The sequence below is a fragment of the Sesamum indicum genome, linkage group LG2 (assembly GCF_026168435.1).
Source record: "Sesamum indicum cultivar Baizhima isolate 11 linkage group LG2, ASM2616843v1, whole genome shotgun sequence".
Classification (NCBI taxonomy): Eukaryota; Viridiplantae; Streptophyta; class Magnoliopsida; order Lamiales; family Pedaliaceae; genus Sesamum; species Sesamum indicum.
The window spans coordinates 14,890,668-14,908,955 of record NC_142658.1 but is presented as its reverse complement, the minus strand read 5'-3'; the positions used below and the strand labels follow the sequence as shown (position 1 = coordinate 14,908,955).

Here is an 18,288-nt window from a genome sequence, read left to right as displayed (position 1 = left end):
AAATTGAAATAAAAAATAATAATGTATAATTTTTTTAATTCATTAATATTCATATTTGTTAAGGTATTTAAATTTTGCATTGTGATTTTAATTTAAATTATTAAGCATTAAAATTTTTATATAATATTTTCGTATTTTTAAATAAATATATTTAAAAAATTAAATTTTAGAGAGATGAAAATAAAAAAAAATTCAAAATAAGTTAAAACAAGTAAAAAAAATGCCCAAAGATTCTTATACATTCATAATAGGGGCATTTTAATCACAATGACAACAAAAAATCATAAAAGGACGCCAAAACAGTCTCCAAACTGCACCACTCGTTCGTGCAGTGCAATCTCTGTCAATTCCTAACTACATGTATTTTATATGTTTTCACTAATCAAATTGAGCTCCACTGAATTTGAAAGTATATTGAAAAAAAAAATTCCTAATTTTAGTTTATATTATTTAACAAATTAAGTTATCCATCATTTTTAAATTCTTTTTGAATTGATTATTGAGTAATTTAATTTAATTATATTCATCATATGTAATTGAATAGCAAATCCCAAAGCCTTTTCACTTGGGTCATGTTATAAAATTCTCATCATAGTATAAAAGAATTAAAATAAAGAATAGTTTAAACTCAGTACCATATTCAACTTGATCATCACATTACATTACAGAGGAGCCAATTCTTCAAGTCCCAATGGATAATGTTTCTTGGCATGAAAAGACATGAACCTTTCCCCCCCACACCTCACCCCGCCCCACATTCCAATTCCATTCCATGTATCAATCACTACAAAATCAAGAAAACAGAGTATTAAATTCTGAAGCTCTCAATCAACCAGCAATGGCAGCAGAAGAAGTGGCAGAGCATACAGCTGTACTCTGCTGCTGCTCTTGGGATTGTGAAACCCAAGCCAACCACCTCTTCACAACCCCTTCCTCCTCCCTCTCTCTCCCTCCATTATTGCTCCTATACCTACTCATCCCTGTTATTTCCGACACACTTCTCTCATTTATTACTCCCCTGTCCCTGCCACTCCCCTCCTCCTCTTCCCCTTCTCCCAGTATCATTTCTTTCCTCAGGTACAGGAACTCCGCCGCCTCCACGTCGCTCCACCGCCGTCGTCCCCCCTCCTCCGCCTCTTCTCCGCCGGATATTATGATCCGGTGTTCCAGGCGATGCTTGTCTCCTTGCACCGGCAGTTGCCCGTCTTTCCTGGAGGCTTTTGACTTCCTGCCCGGATTTTCCGAGTTGGATGATTTCCAGCTTTCCATGCTCAAATCCCGCCTCCAGTTCTCAGAGTTCCTCGTTTTTTTCCTCCTGGAATTCCAGCTGTCCAATGAAACTCTTCCCCGGAATTCCCCTCCTGGATTTTCCACGATGATTTCCAGGGAACCGCCTCTTTCACCAGCGTATGAATGCCGGCCTGAAATTCTCGGGTTCCCGTTTTCCTTCCCATTTCCCTGATCGCTATTCCGAGGTGTAACCCGACCACTGTTACTGTACAGCGATTTGGTGTCGACGAGAAGCACGTCCTCCGGGTCGACTCTGTACCGACAGAGCGGGCAGGTGGAGTGCCCGTCGAGCCATGTATCAACGCACTCAATATGGAACGCGTGCTTACATTTAGGCAGTAGCCTCAAGACCTCGTTGGCCTCAAACTTGTTTAGGCAAACAGCGCATTCGAGGCCGTCCTTCTGGCCCCTCAGGGATGAAAATCTGAACATGGGGAGAGATTCAATCACTTTCCTGTCGATCCCTGAGTTTCTTCTTGACGGAGGATAATAACCCCTGGAAGAATTCGCATAGTTGCCCCGTTTGCAGTGCTTCACATACAGAAGCAACAAAAATGTCACTGAGAAAACAGTAGTGAGAATCCCTACAATCACTGCTATCCCAGGCTTGAACGAGCTGATTCTTGATCCCGCCATTGCTGCCGACGGCGGTGGAGCACTCGCCGAGTTAGTAACATCATTTTCGTCGGCAGGTACTGCAGTGGTAAGTGAAGGATGATTGGAGAGAATCAAGAAAAAGAGAAAGGAAACAGGGAGGCTGATGAAAATGGCCATTGGAGAGTGGGGGAGCAGTATGAATTGGTTGATGAGCAACAGGGAATTGTTTTGACAGGGAGAGATGAGATTCTGATGAGAAGAGGGTGCAAGAAAATACAAAGAGGTGAAGACAAAGGCATCTAACGGAATTCATCTACATTGCTACTTTGGTACTGCTGTAGTCAATATGACATGACATGGAGCAACACAGGGAAGTTGGAGGAGGGTCTTTGTCTGAAAGACAGAAGCTTCACTTCTGAGATATATCAAACAAGATTCACAAGACAGCTTTCTGTGGATGTGTGTATATATGTGTGTATATGTATGAATGTCCGCCGCCTTCAAAGTCTAAATTGCATGTACATTTACCAACAGTGGAAAATCATTATTTAAATCAGGTCCGGATCAAATCAATCCAAAAGCAAATATGATTTATTTACTAATCACTTTTTGTACATTAATCACATAATGACAGTATTGTACTTGTCATATAATTGGTTTAAATGTAACCAAATCAAAGCCGGGTTAGAATTTCTACAACAATAGCTAAAACTAAAAAAAGTAAAATCTTATATGTATTCACGAAAATTCTAACACAGATCCGGTTGGATCCTAAATCAATTATATGAAAGTACAATACACTTATTGTATGATTAGTGTACAGTTCAAAAAAAATAACCAATCATATTACACTTATTCTGTGATTCATTTGATTTGAGTAAAAAAAATTATATATTTAGCGTGAAAAATACAACAGTAAAGATGGACATAAAGAATTCAATGATGAGAATCAACTCATGTTACCCCTAGGACTTGTAATGTGTTGATGTGGTGCAATCTATGGAAAATTTATCACACAAAATCAAGTTCGACAGAATCATAACAATTACATATTTGTTGCTGTATGATTGATCACTTTTCTTGAACAGTACATTAATCACATAATATGTATATTTTATTTATAACATAATTAATTTAAATTTGATTAATTCAATCCGAATTAGAATTTATCGGATAGTCGTCTTTTACAGATTTTATTCTATGCATACAAGAATTTCATGCGAAAACCAATCATACATTGTATGATAGAAACATGAACACATGGTATTGCGTACAATGATTAAACCACAGATTTTCTTGACACTGTTTGGAGGTCCACTTGGAAATTCTGAGGGAGCAAGGATAATACATGTACACGAGCTCAATAGTCCGTTCCTAATTAGGGATGTAATGAGTAGACAGGGATTTGAAATTCAGACCCACATCAAACAAACTCTTGACCACTCATTACATACCAAACTTGAGTAAATTGTTGAATTCAGACTATAGTTGTCCATGTAATAAGAAAGTGAGCTCCAACTAAAGTTTCAAACACTTTGTCCATAAATGAATTTGCATATACATATGTTTTTCGAAACCTTGTCATTCATCTCCTGTCCATTTATACATCCCTAGCCCATCTCTTCATCAATTAAATTAATTATTGTGTATGGACTGGTGGAAAGAGGGAGAATAGGGACGATAAATGAAATAGGTAGAGCAGGTCCCGTTTCAAATTCGGTCCAAATAAAGTAGGTTTGAATTCGAATTAATCGATTCAGATTCAGGGACGAGTTTTTATTTTGTGGACCCGATTGGGTCCGTTTCGAATATCAAATCTTGTGACAGACATACCGTAGATCCATCGTGAATAATATTTATAATTTTTTTAATATTTTTGGATTTTTTTATTTTTATTGATTGCAAAATATATTATATTTTTAATATAGATTACTTATTAGGTATTTATCAATAATCCTTTTATTTTTAAAATAAATATATTGAATAATTGAAGATAATAAAAAATTTAATTCAATTTCGAGAATTTAGACCTTGAAGCCGGTCGGGCTGGCTCATAGGTTTGACATGGGGCAGTATGAGTTTCTTGTCCAATTGGATGGAGTTGGGGGGGGGGGGTTCGGAAGTCGGGTCGGGTCGGGGTTCAAGTCTTGCAAAAAATAAGGAACATATCTCGAGTTTTACAAAACTCACGTAAAATCCACCCAATAAATAAATTTATCATGATCTTAATCAAATAAAGTAAACCTTTTTTTGAATTATTTTATCAAAAGCTGATCACCAGTCTTATAATGTTAAGTAAATAAAAAATAAATTTATTGTACTTATACATATTTCATATTTTATTATACGTTTATCTATCACACATTAATCCCGTCTACACATGTAAACAAGGCCAATGGTTAAAATTTAACATAAATTTATGATTTTCCAAAGCTATCCTATAATAAGATAAAACCTCACCATTAACCATGTCAACTCAAGATGACTTCTATATCAATTGGTACCAAAATTAGGTTTTTTGGGATATTAAGACAACATTTAAGAACAAAATACACATATACCCTAAAACATTCAAGACATAACTGGCAGATAAAAATTAGGGTGAATTACAATAATCTCCCTTGAGGTTTAGCATAATTATAAATATTTTTTCATTGTTTGAAAAATTATCAATATTCTCCTGATTTTAACGGCCGTCTAACAATTAGCTCAATCCGTTAGGTTTCCTTCCTTTTTTATGCTAAACTGATCAAAATGCCATTGTGGATCAAAAATTATAATTTTATTTATTTTTTAAAACTTTTTGATTTTTTATGGACTAAGTAGATACTTTCTTTTTATAATTTTTAAAAAAAATTCATCCACCCCTTCGTTTTTCTATAAGTTTTATTTTTTTAAAAAAATAAAAAATATAATAAGAGCAAAGTTGATAATTTCATATATCCATCCAAAGATTACATAATTTCATTAAACATGAGGGGGATTTTGCAATTTTTCAAACAATAAGGTGTAGTCATAATTACGATAAACCTCATCATAATTTACCCTAAAAATTAATTCAACTCAAATAAAATATCCCAACTCTTTAGGTGAGCATTTCAGTCTTTATCAAAATTTATCAAGAACATACACATGCACTTTATAGATTGTAGCGTATCCCTTGGCCTATCGAAGGAAACACTACTTGATTCATGATTGTTGTACTATATCTTTTTTTTATTTATGAAAATTACATTTACCGAATTTTTTTTTGTCAAGAACAGGTCAAAACTAAAATAAACATGATATTAGCCAAATTAGGAGAATATCCAGCCTAATCCTTCATTGTAAACAATGCCTCAGAGTCTTAATGAAAGGAATTACAGCTAATTATTTTAAATTTGGGTTAATTTCCCTTGCACTCACTACTAAAATGCAAAATTACACATTAATTCAAACAAAAATTGAAATTAAATTTTCACCCCTTTTAAAAAATCTCATTTTACAATTATATCATTTTCATTAGAATTTGGATAGAAAATATTGACATCGGCAAAAAAAATGTATAAACTTTCAATCTTACACTTCGTTCAAAGTTTTGTATAATTTATTAAAAAAGATACCTTAATAATATTTTTATACCTATAAGAGAACAAATGTAAAATATATAAAACCAAAAGGGTGTAATTATATTAAAATATTATCCCCAAATCATTACTTTTGGATAAAAAATAGTTGCTGATAAATGAACGGGTTAATTACACTTGAACCTCCTTTAAAAATACGAAATTTCATTTTTCCTTTAAAAAAAATCAAAATTTCTCTTACCTACCTCCGAAATTTCACTGTTTGTACCTAACCCCATTTTGTTGGGATTTGGTAATGATGTTTACCTCAATCCATATGTGTGTATATATTATATTTATCCCTTTATAAGTAAAAAAAATATACCGGAATGTTAATGAGGAAAAAAATTTAAAATTCATAGTAAATTTTTTTGCTTGCATTAGCATTTTTTCATCCAAATTCTAACGGAAAGGATTAAATGTAAACAGTGAATATTTTAAGTGGACGTAAAATGTAATTTCAATTTTTTTTTAAAAAAAATATAATTTTACATTTTTAGATGGGATCTAAATGTAATTAATCCTAAATAAATAGAAAAGACTTATCATATTATCAACAACATATATATGCTGAATAATGCATAATATTAACATTTTATGCAAATTTTTTTGCCCAACTTAGTATTTTTATCTAAATTCTAATAAAAGAAGAATGCAATTACAAAAAAATTATTTTTGGAGGGACGCAAATGTAATTTTAAAAAATAGAGGTGTCCGTATATTTTTTTAAAACTTATTTAAAAAAAGCGTAATTTATTTGCATAATATATTTTTTATCTAAAACTTATTTTTCATTCCACAGTAAAATATTCCGATTGCCCAAATCTACCCGAGCCAGCCTGCGCCGTAAAGTTCCGATCTTGAAGTGAACTGTCGATTCAACTCTGATTGCACTGGAAAAATGGCGAAGCCTTCTGCAAATGAAGGAAATCAATTCATTTCAGTAATCACGTTACTGGTTACCCTTTTGCTGGCGTCGTATACCGTATATGTCGAAGCAAAGCCAAAATCTCCATCTGCTTTTGTGAAGAAGACCATCTCATCTAATTCCATAGTTATCTTCTCCAAATCTTACTGCCCGTACGACCATTTTCTTGAATTCTTTTGCTTTTGTTTAATATTCTTTCGGTGGTTTTATGGCCCTGTTCTTTGTTGTGATTTGTTGTTTGGGGTGTGATTGTTGCTGCAGATCGTGGGGGTGAGTTGAGTTTTAGGCCTTTTTTTATGGGCTTTCTGATTTTCTGTTAAGTATCATTCATCTTAGGTTGAGATTAAGAAATTATTGGTGTGTAAAGATTGTCATGTTCATGAGCTTCTGATGTGTGATTGAATATGGTTGAAGTATCAAAATCTGACTTCACCTGTTGAGGGGTTTATTATATGACTGAAATGTGTTTTGCCCTTAACATTACAGGAACTAAGAGTTATGCCGTTTGGTGAATGGTGATACAAAATTTATATGTAAATCATAAGTTTGGGCCCCTTGATCTGGAATGGGTTTCTCTTTAGTTTGCTTTCCATTCTATTGTGCAACTTAGAGAATTTAGCTAGTAAAATGAAGTACTGGTGGCGAATGGATGTGGAAGGCCGAAGGAGAGGAAGGATTTTACATTGGGCACATACGAAGGGTTTTCTCTGACTGAAATTAGCACTTACACACTGGCATGTGCTTTACCATGGCCAGTTATTAGAACTTTTACATCAGCTTTTTCTTGCAATCTTCCTTTGTATGAAAGGAAATCTGCAATTGTCCACTTGATGGAATGCAGATAAAAACAAGTTTTATGGTACGCTATTGTACTTGGGTTATGGGTACTTCACCAATAATGTGGATTGTAAATGGCATACAATGCTAGTGGCTATTCTTGTATAGGATGTGGTATCTTATAAAGGTTAAAAGATAACTGGTTTAGGTAATAGTTTTCTAAGTTTGTAGATAGAAGCACTAAAATGCATGAGTGGCGTAGAGAAGGAATAGTTCGAGGAAATAGTTTGGAAGTCTCTTTCTTCACACTTTTGAAACATCAACTTAGACCTATTTATATTTATAAATGGTAGATTCTTGAGTAATTGACATGAGATTTATGGTTAGGAAGTAGTAACTTTCTTAGAAAGCCTTAGTTTTCTAGAGATTCAACCTTGCAACTTACATAAGTTATTTTTTCCCTTTCTCTAGATTTTACTAAAGCACGTTAATACTTCTCCTTAAGGCGTTTATGCGAGACTCCAAGCATCGTGCATAGTTCTTTTAATTTGTGTTGCGGAAGTGAAAATATCTTCATGTTGCTCACCTGTGTTGCTTGAGCTTTATATTCTCTCTGTTAGTTGCTTTCATTAAGAACTTTTAGTATTGTTGATTTGGTATTGTAGTAGGTTACAGTGTGCTCATCTTGCTTCAAATGTGGACTCATACCATATGCCAACATCTTTGATACCTTATAAGTATTCCAGAATTATCTTCGCTGGCCGATAGTGTACTTGGGTAGACTCTGCGTAGATCTTGATAGCAGACTTGGGGCAAACATAATTTTTATGGATGTTAGATATATAGTAATTTCCCGATGAGACTTTCAGTAGATGGAGCTGTCAACTTTCTTTGACGAATCTTCTTTCTTATTAATGGGCTTTGTAAAAATCTAGAAGAAGAAAAAATAGCTCATGCAAGTTGCAAGGAATCTCTAGAAGACTAAGGCCAATGAATCTCATATTGCTGAGCAGGATAACATTCCAATTGTAACTATGAATAGTAGGTTGATAGTTTGAGGGTGTGAAGGAGACTTCAGAACCAATTCCTCCAACTATTCATTCTCCAGTCCACCCATACATTTTAGTGCTTCAATCCACAAACTTGGGAAACTAATACGAAACCTCTATTTTTCAAATTGTTAACCAACAACATTAATTGTCACCAATTACATCTTTCAATCATTATAACAACAATAGTACCAAAGCAATTATTCTGCTGCGATCTCTCCCTCTTTTTCTTAGAATACCACATCATTGTTTTCTGAAGCAATGTGAAAGAACTGGAGTATTAATTATAGACTGTGCGGAACCTTTCACGAAAAAATCATATCTAACTGGGGACTGCAATTCAGGTTTATCTTGACCTTGGTATGCGATTAGCTGAATCAATGGAATGTGTAATAAACAGAGAGCGGATGCTACCTAATGTTGTATTAGTTTAGAGCACCCTCTGTTACTGATCCTTTCCTCAGTAACTGAAGTTAAGGAAGGCTTTTATTTATTTATTTTCGGAAGGTTAAGTGTTCTATTTGCTCATGCCATCTTTTTGGAGTGTCCATCAAAACAAATTTATATACCTATTCTGGGAGTAGCATTAATGTGTGATGGGGGTGTATTTATTTCATTAGATTCATATTATAATTTCAATTAGAATATTTAGAAGTTTCTTGAGGGTTCCATTTTAGGGTCCTTTTGAAGTTCATCTTGAATCCACAAAGCCAGGATTTTCCGAACTTCAGTCAATGTCTACTATAGATCTTATTTAGTCTAATATAATGATCCGAAATAAACAAGGTTTGATTCATGTGTCCAACTGTCATCATGCTTGGTGCTTTTAATCGACGCATAGAAGCTGAATATGCTGTTGTTCTGGATTGTAATATTCCACCCGGTAAAAAGTTGTATGGTGAAACCTAAAATGTTTCACATTTATGGTTAGACTTGCTTCCTTTAAGCTGTTATTATCAATCTCTACCAAGTCCAAGGTATAAGTCCTTTCACGTTTTAATCTTGCTTGAGTGCATCTTGAGAAGTGGTACAATTTGGGGGAACTTGTAACTGAAAAGTTAGTTTAACCTTTTGTTAAACATTGATAAATTGATAATTGCAGTGTCGTTAATATTGTTGCTTTCTGTTGCCGTAATCAACATGTAGATACTGTAGAAGGGCAAAAGGAGTCTTCCAGGAGTTGAAACAGGTGCCACATGTTGTTGAACTCGACGAACGAGGTTTGTCTTTCAGAAGCTCTATTTATCATTTGAATTCTACATATATTTATTGTTTGGATAATCTGCAGATAGAAATTGCAAAGATCATTTCTGATCGCAATTCACACGAGCTATTAAGATAGAAAAGATAACTGGGAGTGAATTTGCAGCTTAAGATGCAGTCCATCACATAATTGCAGCTTGAAATACTTATCCACGCATATATTTTAACATACATTCTCGCCCTATATAAGCAGATGAAAGCAGCATCTGTGCACCAGTGGGAACCAGCCAGAAAACCAGTAACATTTTAACAATCTCAATAATTTAAAGGATGACGAGTTAAACGAATTACTTCTGGGTTCTTAAACAAAACGCCCAACTTCTAGCAGTTGTATTTATGTGGTTTCAGCGTTTCAGGCTTCTAATCAGATGAAACTGAAGAAACTAACACAGAACAACCACACTTCTCTCTGTCTGTCTATCTATCTATAGCTTTTCATTGTCTTTTTTGTTTGAAGATGACGGTGGTGAAATTCAAGATGCTTTGAGTAAGATTGTTGGGAGGCGAACCGTTCCACAGGTTTTCATAAACGGAAAGCATATTGGAGGCTCTGATGGTACCTTGTTTATCTATTCCAAATTCATTTTTAGTTCTCTTATTGGCCGTTTCCTGTTTAATGAGCAATTCCTTGTTCGCAGACACTCTTGAAGCATACGAAAGCGGGGAACTCCAGAAACTGTTAGGCATTGGTACCGGGGGCAAGGAAGATCTTTGAGGCAGTGATCGCTCCGGATCCGCCTTATGTTTGTTCACCAATTTTTCTGGAGAATTCAAATACTGATTTCGAAGTGATGTTCTGCTTGTCTTTCCTTCAACAGTTTTAATATGGTAGCTTTTAGAGTTGCCCAAAGCAGTGAAAGTACTTAGAATTTTGGCCTTCTCTTATGTCTTCAAATATCCAGTTTCTTCAGTAAATGAATGTATATTGATATGGATTGTCTGCAGGTACTTAAATTAACAATGCCACCCATCTGGTTTGTAGTTCCAATTTCGATATAAATCGTCGTATCGTAGGAGGTGTTTGCCCAAAAAAATAAAATAATAATAATATTCAAGCGATGGTTTTAATATTATCATTAACTATATATATTTACTGATAATTTTTATTTTAGTTATAATAATCATGTATGTCATATGTTGAACAGTAGTAAGGGATAATTACGTTCTCTTCTCCTGAGATTTAGTGTAATTATATGTAAATTTTCTATGGTTTTAAAAATTACATTTAGTACTCATGAGGTTTGGTTTCGTTTAATAAATAAGTTTATTTATTAATTAAAAATTTACTGAATTTATTGATATTAATAATAAAAAGAAAAATAAAAATTCATATTTACTTTTGATTGACTTATTATTGATTTCTTACAGGTTAAATAATTTTTTTATGATTAAATTATTTTTATATATTTTCACATGCTAATACATGTGAGGAGGTATATCTTTACCGTTATAAAGGTAGTTTAATTCAGAAAATTTTATTTGATCTGCAATAAGTCAGTAACAAGTCAATCGAGAATAAATATTAATTTTTATTCATTTTTTTGTTAATATTAACAAAGTAGTACATTTCGACTGACGGAGGGATTTATTTATTAGATGAAAATAAATCTCAGTAATACAAGATATAAATTTTCAAACCACAAGAGGTGTACGTGTAATTATATATAACAAACCTCAGAAAAGGAGAGTGTAATTAACCTTAGTAATAAATATTTTGTACAACTTATCATTAGCAAGAATGACTGAAAGTTGTGCATAAAGTTGTTGAGGACAACAATCAGTGACATGTATAGTGAAATAAATTATCACTATAGACGTGTCAATAATTAATAATAGTAACAACTTTATACACAACTCTCGTCATCACTAAACATATATTATTAATACCAACTTTAAAATTTTGTGAGTAATATTATAATTTATTGCCGTGAACGTGAATTTTAAATTGCCTATAAGTGTGGTAAAATGATAATTTTAATGAAATATAAGGGCTTTTCAGCAAACACCGATTTCTTGATTAATTTTCAAGAATCAACCTAGCTACACGTTTTGCCATGTCAAAGATAAGTACTTAATTAAATGCATTTAATTTCTAGATTTAGATGTTCTCAGTAACTATTAACAGAAAAATTTGATCTTGTGGATACAACAAAAATGATTATTTTCCCACCAATTCACTAATTAACCTCTGAAAAGCTTAGATTAATTATTACAAGTACGATATATTTAACGTGCGATTGCACCTCATCATATTAGCCAATACCAGCCCAATTAATTGATCCCCACTACGAGAAATATGATTTGTTGTCGTGATTAATTAATATAGTTAAAAGTAAAAAATTGTGAGAAATATTAATTAACAACTGCCATTGGTCATTGTTTCTATAGCTAAGGAATACATCAGTTTTAGCTAAAAAAAAAATGAAAAAAATACTTTGACTATAACTAAAATTACGATAAATATTAATTTACTGTGGTTAAAAATTAATTTTTTATACTGATTTTATTTTATCGTAGTGAATAATTGATTTATTATGGTTTTTATGTTGTATAGTGTAATATAAGAAATAATATATATTTTTTATTAACCCTCCAATCCCACGAGGAAGAAAGAGAAATGAAGAGAATGAAATAATGAAACTATGTAATTAATTAGGGAAGAAAAAGAGTTGCCGAAATTAATTAATTTCAAAGTCTTATAGTTGTAAAATTGCTAGCTATTTTAATGGTAGATAAAACATTAGTTCGATCAATATATTAATATAGCTAAAAATTATCAAATAAATTATAATAAACTCAAATATTTACACGTTCGGTGAGACTCGAAACCATGATCTCGAACTTATTTATAAGATTGCAGCCTTCATCACTAGGCTAAGACATTATTGATAAATAGGTAGGGTAGTCTCAATCTCACATTCTTTTTTTATTTTACACGAGCCATTTTTTTATTTTTTTTAATGATTGTAAGCTTTTCGATTAAGGGTGAAAAATAAGTCAAATTATTCGACATTCGATTGAAATCAATTGGTAAAATCTTGTTTGAATTCAATTTATTAAACTTAATGAATCAAGCTTAAGTAAATAATTTTTTTTGTTCGATAAGCTCGCGAGTTCGATTCAATTATAAAAATAATATAATATACTAAAACGATATCAAATTATTCGAGCCGGGCTCGTGTTTGATGCAATTAAAATTCGTTTGAACTGGATTAGATAAATAATTAAATAAAATTCAAGTGCACTTTTGTTTCAAAATTTGATAATAGTTCAAATAAATTTAATTAATAATACATTTGGCTCGACTCGAATCATTTATGGCCGTATTTTTTTATGAACATGAAGGCTTAATATTGGTGTATAATTTTGATTTAGACGTGTGAAGGATTAATTTGGGGAAATGACAACTGTATTTGAAAATGCGTTTGTATATTGACATTTATTATAAGTACCATCATTTAATTATGAGAATATTATAATTGGTTGGGAAATGACTCTCTCATATATGAGGTCCATAAGATGTATGAGTTTTTATTTTATTTTATGATTATTTGTTATACATATTAATGTATAATTGTGTCGATATATTACTCAAATTATTAAAATATAAATTTAATTTTATAATTTTCACTTCTATAAAAAAAATAAAAATAGAATGACTTATAAATAACTACAATAACAAAGAATAATGTTTAACAACCAGCTCATGTGAAACCTTTTCATTATAAACAAACGGTAACGAAATTCAAATTCATGATTTTTTGTTTACAGTCTGGCTCAATATCACGTCAGACAATCGCTTCATCTAAAAATTTAAAGGGTTAGATAGAATTTTTTTTTGAATATTTAGCTTATTTTATATAAAAAGAACAGACCTTCTGCATTCACAAATGATGGGTAGTGGCACCACAACACCAATTATTTATTTATTTTTTTCTTACAAAAGTGATTACACGTCATTTTAACACAAATACACTATTCTTTTGTTGTGTCGATAAATACCTTAAGTTGGTTTTTTTTATTTATTATTTTTTTTAAAAAATCAATCTCTTGATTTAAATATTCTATTTTTATTTATGATATATTTAAAAATATAAAAAATTATTTATTATATATACGTGTATGGACGGCATGCGCCGACGGCTAATATCTTGATAAATAATAAATTGTAGAATACAAATAGCCCGCGGGCCGGAATTTAGATATCTCAAAAAAATAATTAAGTAATTAAAGGAGTTATGATTTGTGAGGCTATATATATATATATAATATACACTCTGAATGAAAGTCTAGAGCTAGCTCCCACGAGCTTTGTTGCTCTAATTAATTAAACGTCGCAATTATATCTTAATTATAATTTTTTTTTCTCTTGTCCAATAATTATCAAAGGACATTTTTGGTCAATTTTTAGGTATAACACTTAATTAGCCAAGATAATTAACTTTTCACGCATAATTTGAAGATTAATTGTCTAATTAATTCTCGATCATAATAGAATTATGTGCGTGCCTTGTCGTAACTAATTACCAAGTTAAATTTCGTGGCAAACACTAATTAAATGGAAAAATTATTTGTTTTAGTCCTATAAATTTGCCTGTTACTAATTTTAGTTCTTTCAATTTATCCATTTTAGTTTTAGTCCGATAACTTTTAAAATTATTTAATTTTAATTATTTGACCCTGTTTCGGACAATATTACCCCTACATAGCTTTTCAAGAGCAACTTTAGTCCATATATATCCATACATTTTGCATTTTGTAGCTAATGCACGTCTAGAATGATATAGGAGTTTAGGTTTATTGAAAAAATATTTATTTATATTATACTTAGAGCATTAGGATGGACTATTAGATTTTATCATCAACTGGGCAAAAGAGTTATAAATCAAGCTAAAGGACCAAATCTAAGCAAAACTGATAGATAAAGGACTAAATTTAATATTGTCAAAGATAAAGGACCAAAATGAATTCAAAGGAAAGTTATAGAACGAAAATTTTCTTTCTTCCAATTAAACGCCTGCGCAACTGCTATTAGTTGTTCACTACGAAAAAATGTCTCAATAGTATGAAAAATATTGATGCTAATTAAGATCAGAGTCGAGGTAGTTGGTAAGTAATATTTTCGTTGCTAATCTACATTATTTAATATATATTTAAAATAATTCATTGCTAAATTTGTTAGCAAGAAAGTTTCCGTTGCTAAATTCATTAGCAAGTGAGTTTCTTGTATTAAATAATCCAGATTAGCAAAAGAGATTTTGACTTACTAATTAGCTCGACACTATTTTTTTTTCCGTTGCTATTGATCCATTTTCTTGTAGCGGACTTTGCAAACAAGATCGAAACATTAATCATAACTAAAAATAATGATAAATATTTTAGTCATAGATAATTAATATTAATTAGCCGTAGTCGAAATTTAAATTTTTACAACAATTTTATTTGATTGATATAAATTAAAGATAATCCATTTATTTTGTAGCGTGGTAAATATTATTAAATATGCGTGTAATAAATCAGTTTCATTTAATTAACTTTCATACATTAAGAAAATTATTAGAGAGTTCACCACGTTATTGAGGTATATAAAGAGTAATTGAAGGAGAATTACCTAACTAGTCATTGAAGTACGTTAGATGCACGTGTAATATTAAAAAAAATATTATATTTATGTAATCAAATAAAAAAAGTAAGATAAATAATTACTGATCAAATGAATTAATTTTAAAATTGTGAATAAAAAATATATTTTTAATTTGATAATTTTGATACTTTGGTATTTTTATTTATTTATTTATTTTTTTAGAATTTTAAAAGAATTATGTAACTTGTTGACATTTCGTAAATTTGATCTTTTTAACTAGATTCGGATTTTGCAAAAATCATCAACATAAATCATGTACATTTCACGTGATTCATTTAATTGGGGCTTTTGTTCTGATTGGTTCACTTTGCCAACATGAATGAAAAAATGAAAAAGAGAATGACGTCACACATGATTATTCCTGCAACTTTTGCAAAATCCAGCACTGAAAGAACTAAAATTGCAAAATGTCAAAAAGTTATAGGATTCTTTTGCAACCCCCTAAAAAAATAAAGGATAAAAATGCCAAAATCGTTAGAGGAACATGATTTATTGGGACAACTTTAGCAAAATCCGGCACCAGAAGAACCAACATTTTATATATAAAAAAATTATAGAATTATTTTGCAACTCTAGAAATTAAAGATAAAAGATAAAAATACCAAAATATCCTTCAAAAAATTACGATCAACAGCCATTATATGGTCATGATAATAACTTTTTATTTTTAATTATAATAATTAATTATGATTAAATATTATATTTATTCTAATGATAGTAGATCGATAATTTTTTGGGCCCAAACTGAATCACAACTATAAATTCAATTAATAAGTTTGAAACTTGTGAATAAAAGTTAGTTCTTACTTTAAAATAAGTTCTTGAAATTAATATTTAAGATTGAATTCATACAAAAGATTGATAATGACAATGTTATAATTGATCTGATAAAAACTAATTAAAATTGTGTTAATAATTTGGAAGTAAATTAGAAAGTCATTATGAACTTATAAGATTTTATCATCTTAGATACATTTTTAATCTTATAATTTCATTTTTAAATTTCTTTTACCAATTACTGAAAAAACAACTTACAAACTTTAAATTATATTACAAAATTTATAAATTCATGTACACATCCTTTAAATTTAAACTAGAAATTCCTGTAAATTTCAATTAGTCCAAGTCTATTTATGACATCGTGTATATGTTGATCCCAATAATAATAATAATAATAATAAGGGATAATAGTATTATCATCTCCTAAAATTTGATGTAACTACACGTAAATTTCATATAGTTTAAAAAATTAATCTCAGACTCCTAACGTATATCTTCACCCTTATTAGAGCATTTTAGTTAGAAAATATTTATTTGACGTACGTCCAATAGGTTAGTAATAAATCAATAGGGAGTAAATATAGATTTTCATTCATTTTTTTTCTAATATCAACAAATTTGATGAATTTTAACTAACAAACGCTCTATTTATTTGTAATTTTTTGAACCTTAGGTAACATACCCCAAATTTTATGAAAATACATATTCCTAATAATAATGATAATAATAATAAAAGTCCTTGAAAAAAATAATTGAAGAGATGGTAGTGGTAGAGTAGGGCAGCATTTGACAACTTATTCTTTAATTAAATCTGGTAATTAATCATTACTGAATGTACAGTATGACGTCAATTTTCCTTCACTTTGGCCCCCCTACTAACCCTACCCCTCTCATCATCCTCCATCATTTAGGTTTAGGGTTCTTGGACCACCGGCTGCCACCCGCAGCCGCTTTCCGCTTTTCTCCGCCGCCCCCGCCCCCCCTCCCCCTAGGGACCTTTCCCATTTTTCTCTCTTGACGCCGCCACCGCCGCTGCCTTGACATTATGATGGAAAAACGGCAGCGGCGGAGATGATGCTGCTGCTGCTGGTGGGTTTTCTATCTTCAGCAATGATCGTAGTTCCGTCAACTCTTTCTTCAATCTCCGGTTCTCTTCGCTCAATCTTTCGCAGTTTTTCTTCAAGAACTCCCGGTCTACCTCTGTTTGCTTCAGTTTTGTCCTAAATTCATTAAAAATTATACATAAACATACAAGAATATATATATATATATATATATTGATACATATAGCCAAAAATTTAAAAAAAAAACAAGAAAGATTAATTAATGTATAATTTTGAGAAAAGGGACTAAATGAAAAAAAAAAAGAAAATAATTACCTTGCTCTTCTGTTTTGAAACCAAACTTCAACTTGTCTAGGTTTGAGATTCAATTTTTCTGCCAGTGTCTGTTTCTGAGCCTGTCTCCATTTTTTCCACACATATTACCAAAATAATTCATAATTATTTCTTTTCTACTATCATCAAAAAATAAGAAGATGAAATATTCATGCAAATTACGACGATATATATATATATATGTGTGTGTGTGTGTGTGTGTGTGTGTGTGTTTTACGTACCGTATTGAGGGTTGTGTGCTGTCTGAAACTGTCTTCAAGCAAGGTGATCTGATCTCTAGTGAGCCTCAATTTTTTCCTGCTAAAATCCTTGGAACAATTGATGGAATCATCGTCCTGATCTTTGCAGGAGAAGCTGCCGTAATTTTTGCATCCTTGTTTTTCATTTTCGTCTCCGATGATTTTCAAACTCGAGCTCGAGTCGTCGTCAGCACTGGTTCCATGATCATCACTAGGGTGAAGCGGGATGGAAAGATCAAGAAAAAACACGCGTTTATTCTTCCGCGAATGATCCCTTTTGGGCGTACATTCGCTCGACCCGAGACCTAACCCGAGCCCGAGTCGAGCTTCATCATTTTCATCATCCATGGTGGCTGGGAGTTTTTGTCAATGAGTTAGGAAGATCTAGTTTTGAAATTTTTATACTGTTATATATCATAATTAATTGGAGTAATTAAAAAAAAAAAACTACTATAAAGTGATGAAATTAATCACATTTTTAATTATGTATTAATTGTGTGTATATATGTATTATGAATGGGAAGAGAAAAAAGGGCATGCATGCGTTAGGATTATGACTCCTAGGAGGAAACCAAAAAAACTCATGTTTGACTTACTGTAAATTTATTTATTTTAATTACAAAAATTATTGAATTAATAATGGCTTTTAATTTGACCCCATTTTGTCCACAAATTGGTATTAATTTAATTAATGGCAGCATTTGTTGTGTAGTTTTGGT

The 18,288-nt window shown here is 31.4% G+C and overlaps 3 protein-coding genes across 3 annotated transcripts; 1 reads left to right on the top strand and 2 right to left on the bottom strand.

Annotated features, from left to right (window-relative positions):
- Positions 1-618: 618 nt before the first annotated feature.
- LOC105155720 (RING-H2 finger protein ATL43) lies at positions 619-2,408 on the bottom strand. Its single transcript, XM_011071641.3, has one exon. The coding sequence runs from the start codon at positions 2,062-2,064 to the stop codon at positions 829-831; it is 1,236 nt and encodes a 411-aa protein (XP_011069943.1). The 5' UTR covers positions 2,065-2,408; the 3' UTR covers positions 619-828.
- A 3,867-nt stretch (positions 2,409-6,275) lies between these two features.
- Positions 6,276-10,440, top strand: LOC105155719 (Glutaredoxin family protein). The gene is made up of 4 exons (XM_011071640.3): positions 6,276-6,572; positions 9,393-9,466; positions 9,967-10,065; positions 10,148-10,440. Exons 1-4 carry the CDS (start codon positions 6,394-6,396, stop codon positions 10,222-10,224), a joined length of 429 nt encoding a protein of 142 aa, XP_011069942.1. The 5' UTR covers positions 6,276-6,393; the 3' UTR covers positions 10,225-10,440.
- Positions 10,441-16,626: 6,186 nt separating this feature from the next.
- Positions 16,627-17,948, bottom strand: LOC105155900 (homeobox-leucine zipper protein HAT4). The gene is made up of 3 exons (XM_011071884.2): positions 17,552-17,948; positions 17,313-17,392; positions 16,627-17,153 (listed from the first exon to the last, which is right to left on the bottom strand). The coding sequence occupies exons 1-3, from the start codon at positions 17,915-17,917 to the stop codon at positions 16,922-16,924; spliced, it is 678 nt and encodes a 225-aa protein (XP_011070186.2). The 5' UTR covers positions 17,918-17,948; the 3' UTR covers positions 16,627-16,921.
- Positions 17,949-18,288: the final 340 nt, after the last annotated feature.

Coding starts and splice junctions, on each gene's coding strand:
- LOC105155900 (XM_011071884.2), bottom strand. CDS start 17,917: ATGGATGATGAAAATGATGAAGCTCGACTCGGGCTCGGGTTAGGTCTC. Junction 17,393..17,551: donor AGCACACAACCCTCAATACG/GTACGTAAAACA, acceptor AAATGGAGACAG/GCTCAGAAACAGACACTGGC. Junction 17,154..17,312: donor TTTCAAAACAGAAGAGCAAG/GTAATTATTTTC, acceptor TAATGAATTTAG/GACAAAACTGAAGCAAACAG.
- LOC105155719 (XM_011071640.3), top strand. CDS start 6,394: ATGGCGAAGCCTTCTGCAAATGAAGGAAATCAATTCATTTCAGTAATC. Junction 6,573..9,392: donor TTCTCCAAATCTTACTGCCC/GTACGACCATTT, acceptor ATCAACATGTAG/ATACTGTAGAAGGGCAAAAG. Junction 9,467..9,966: donor TGTTGAACTCGACGAACGAG/GTTTGTCTTTCA, acceptor TTTTGTTTGAAG/ATGACGGTGGTGAAATTCAA.
- LOC105155720 (XM_011071641.3), bottom strand. CDS start 2,064: ATGGCCATTTTCATCAGCCTCCCTGTTTCCTTTCTCTTTTTCTTGATT.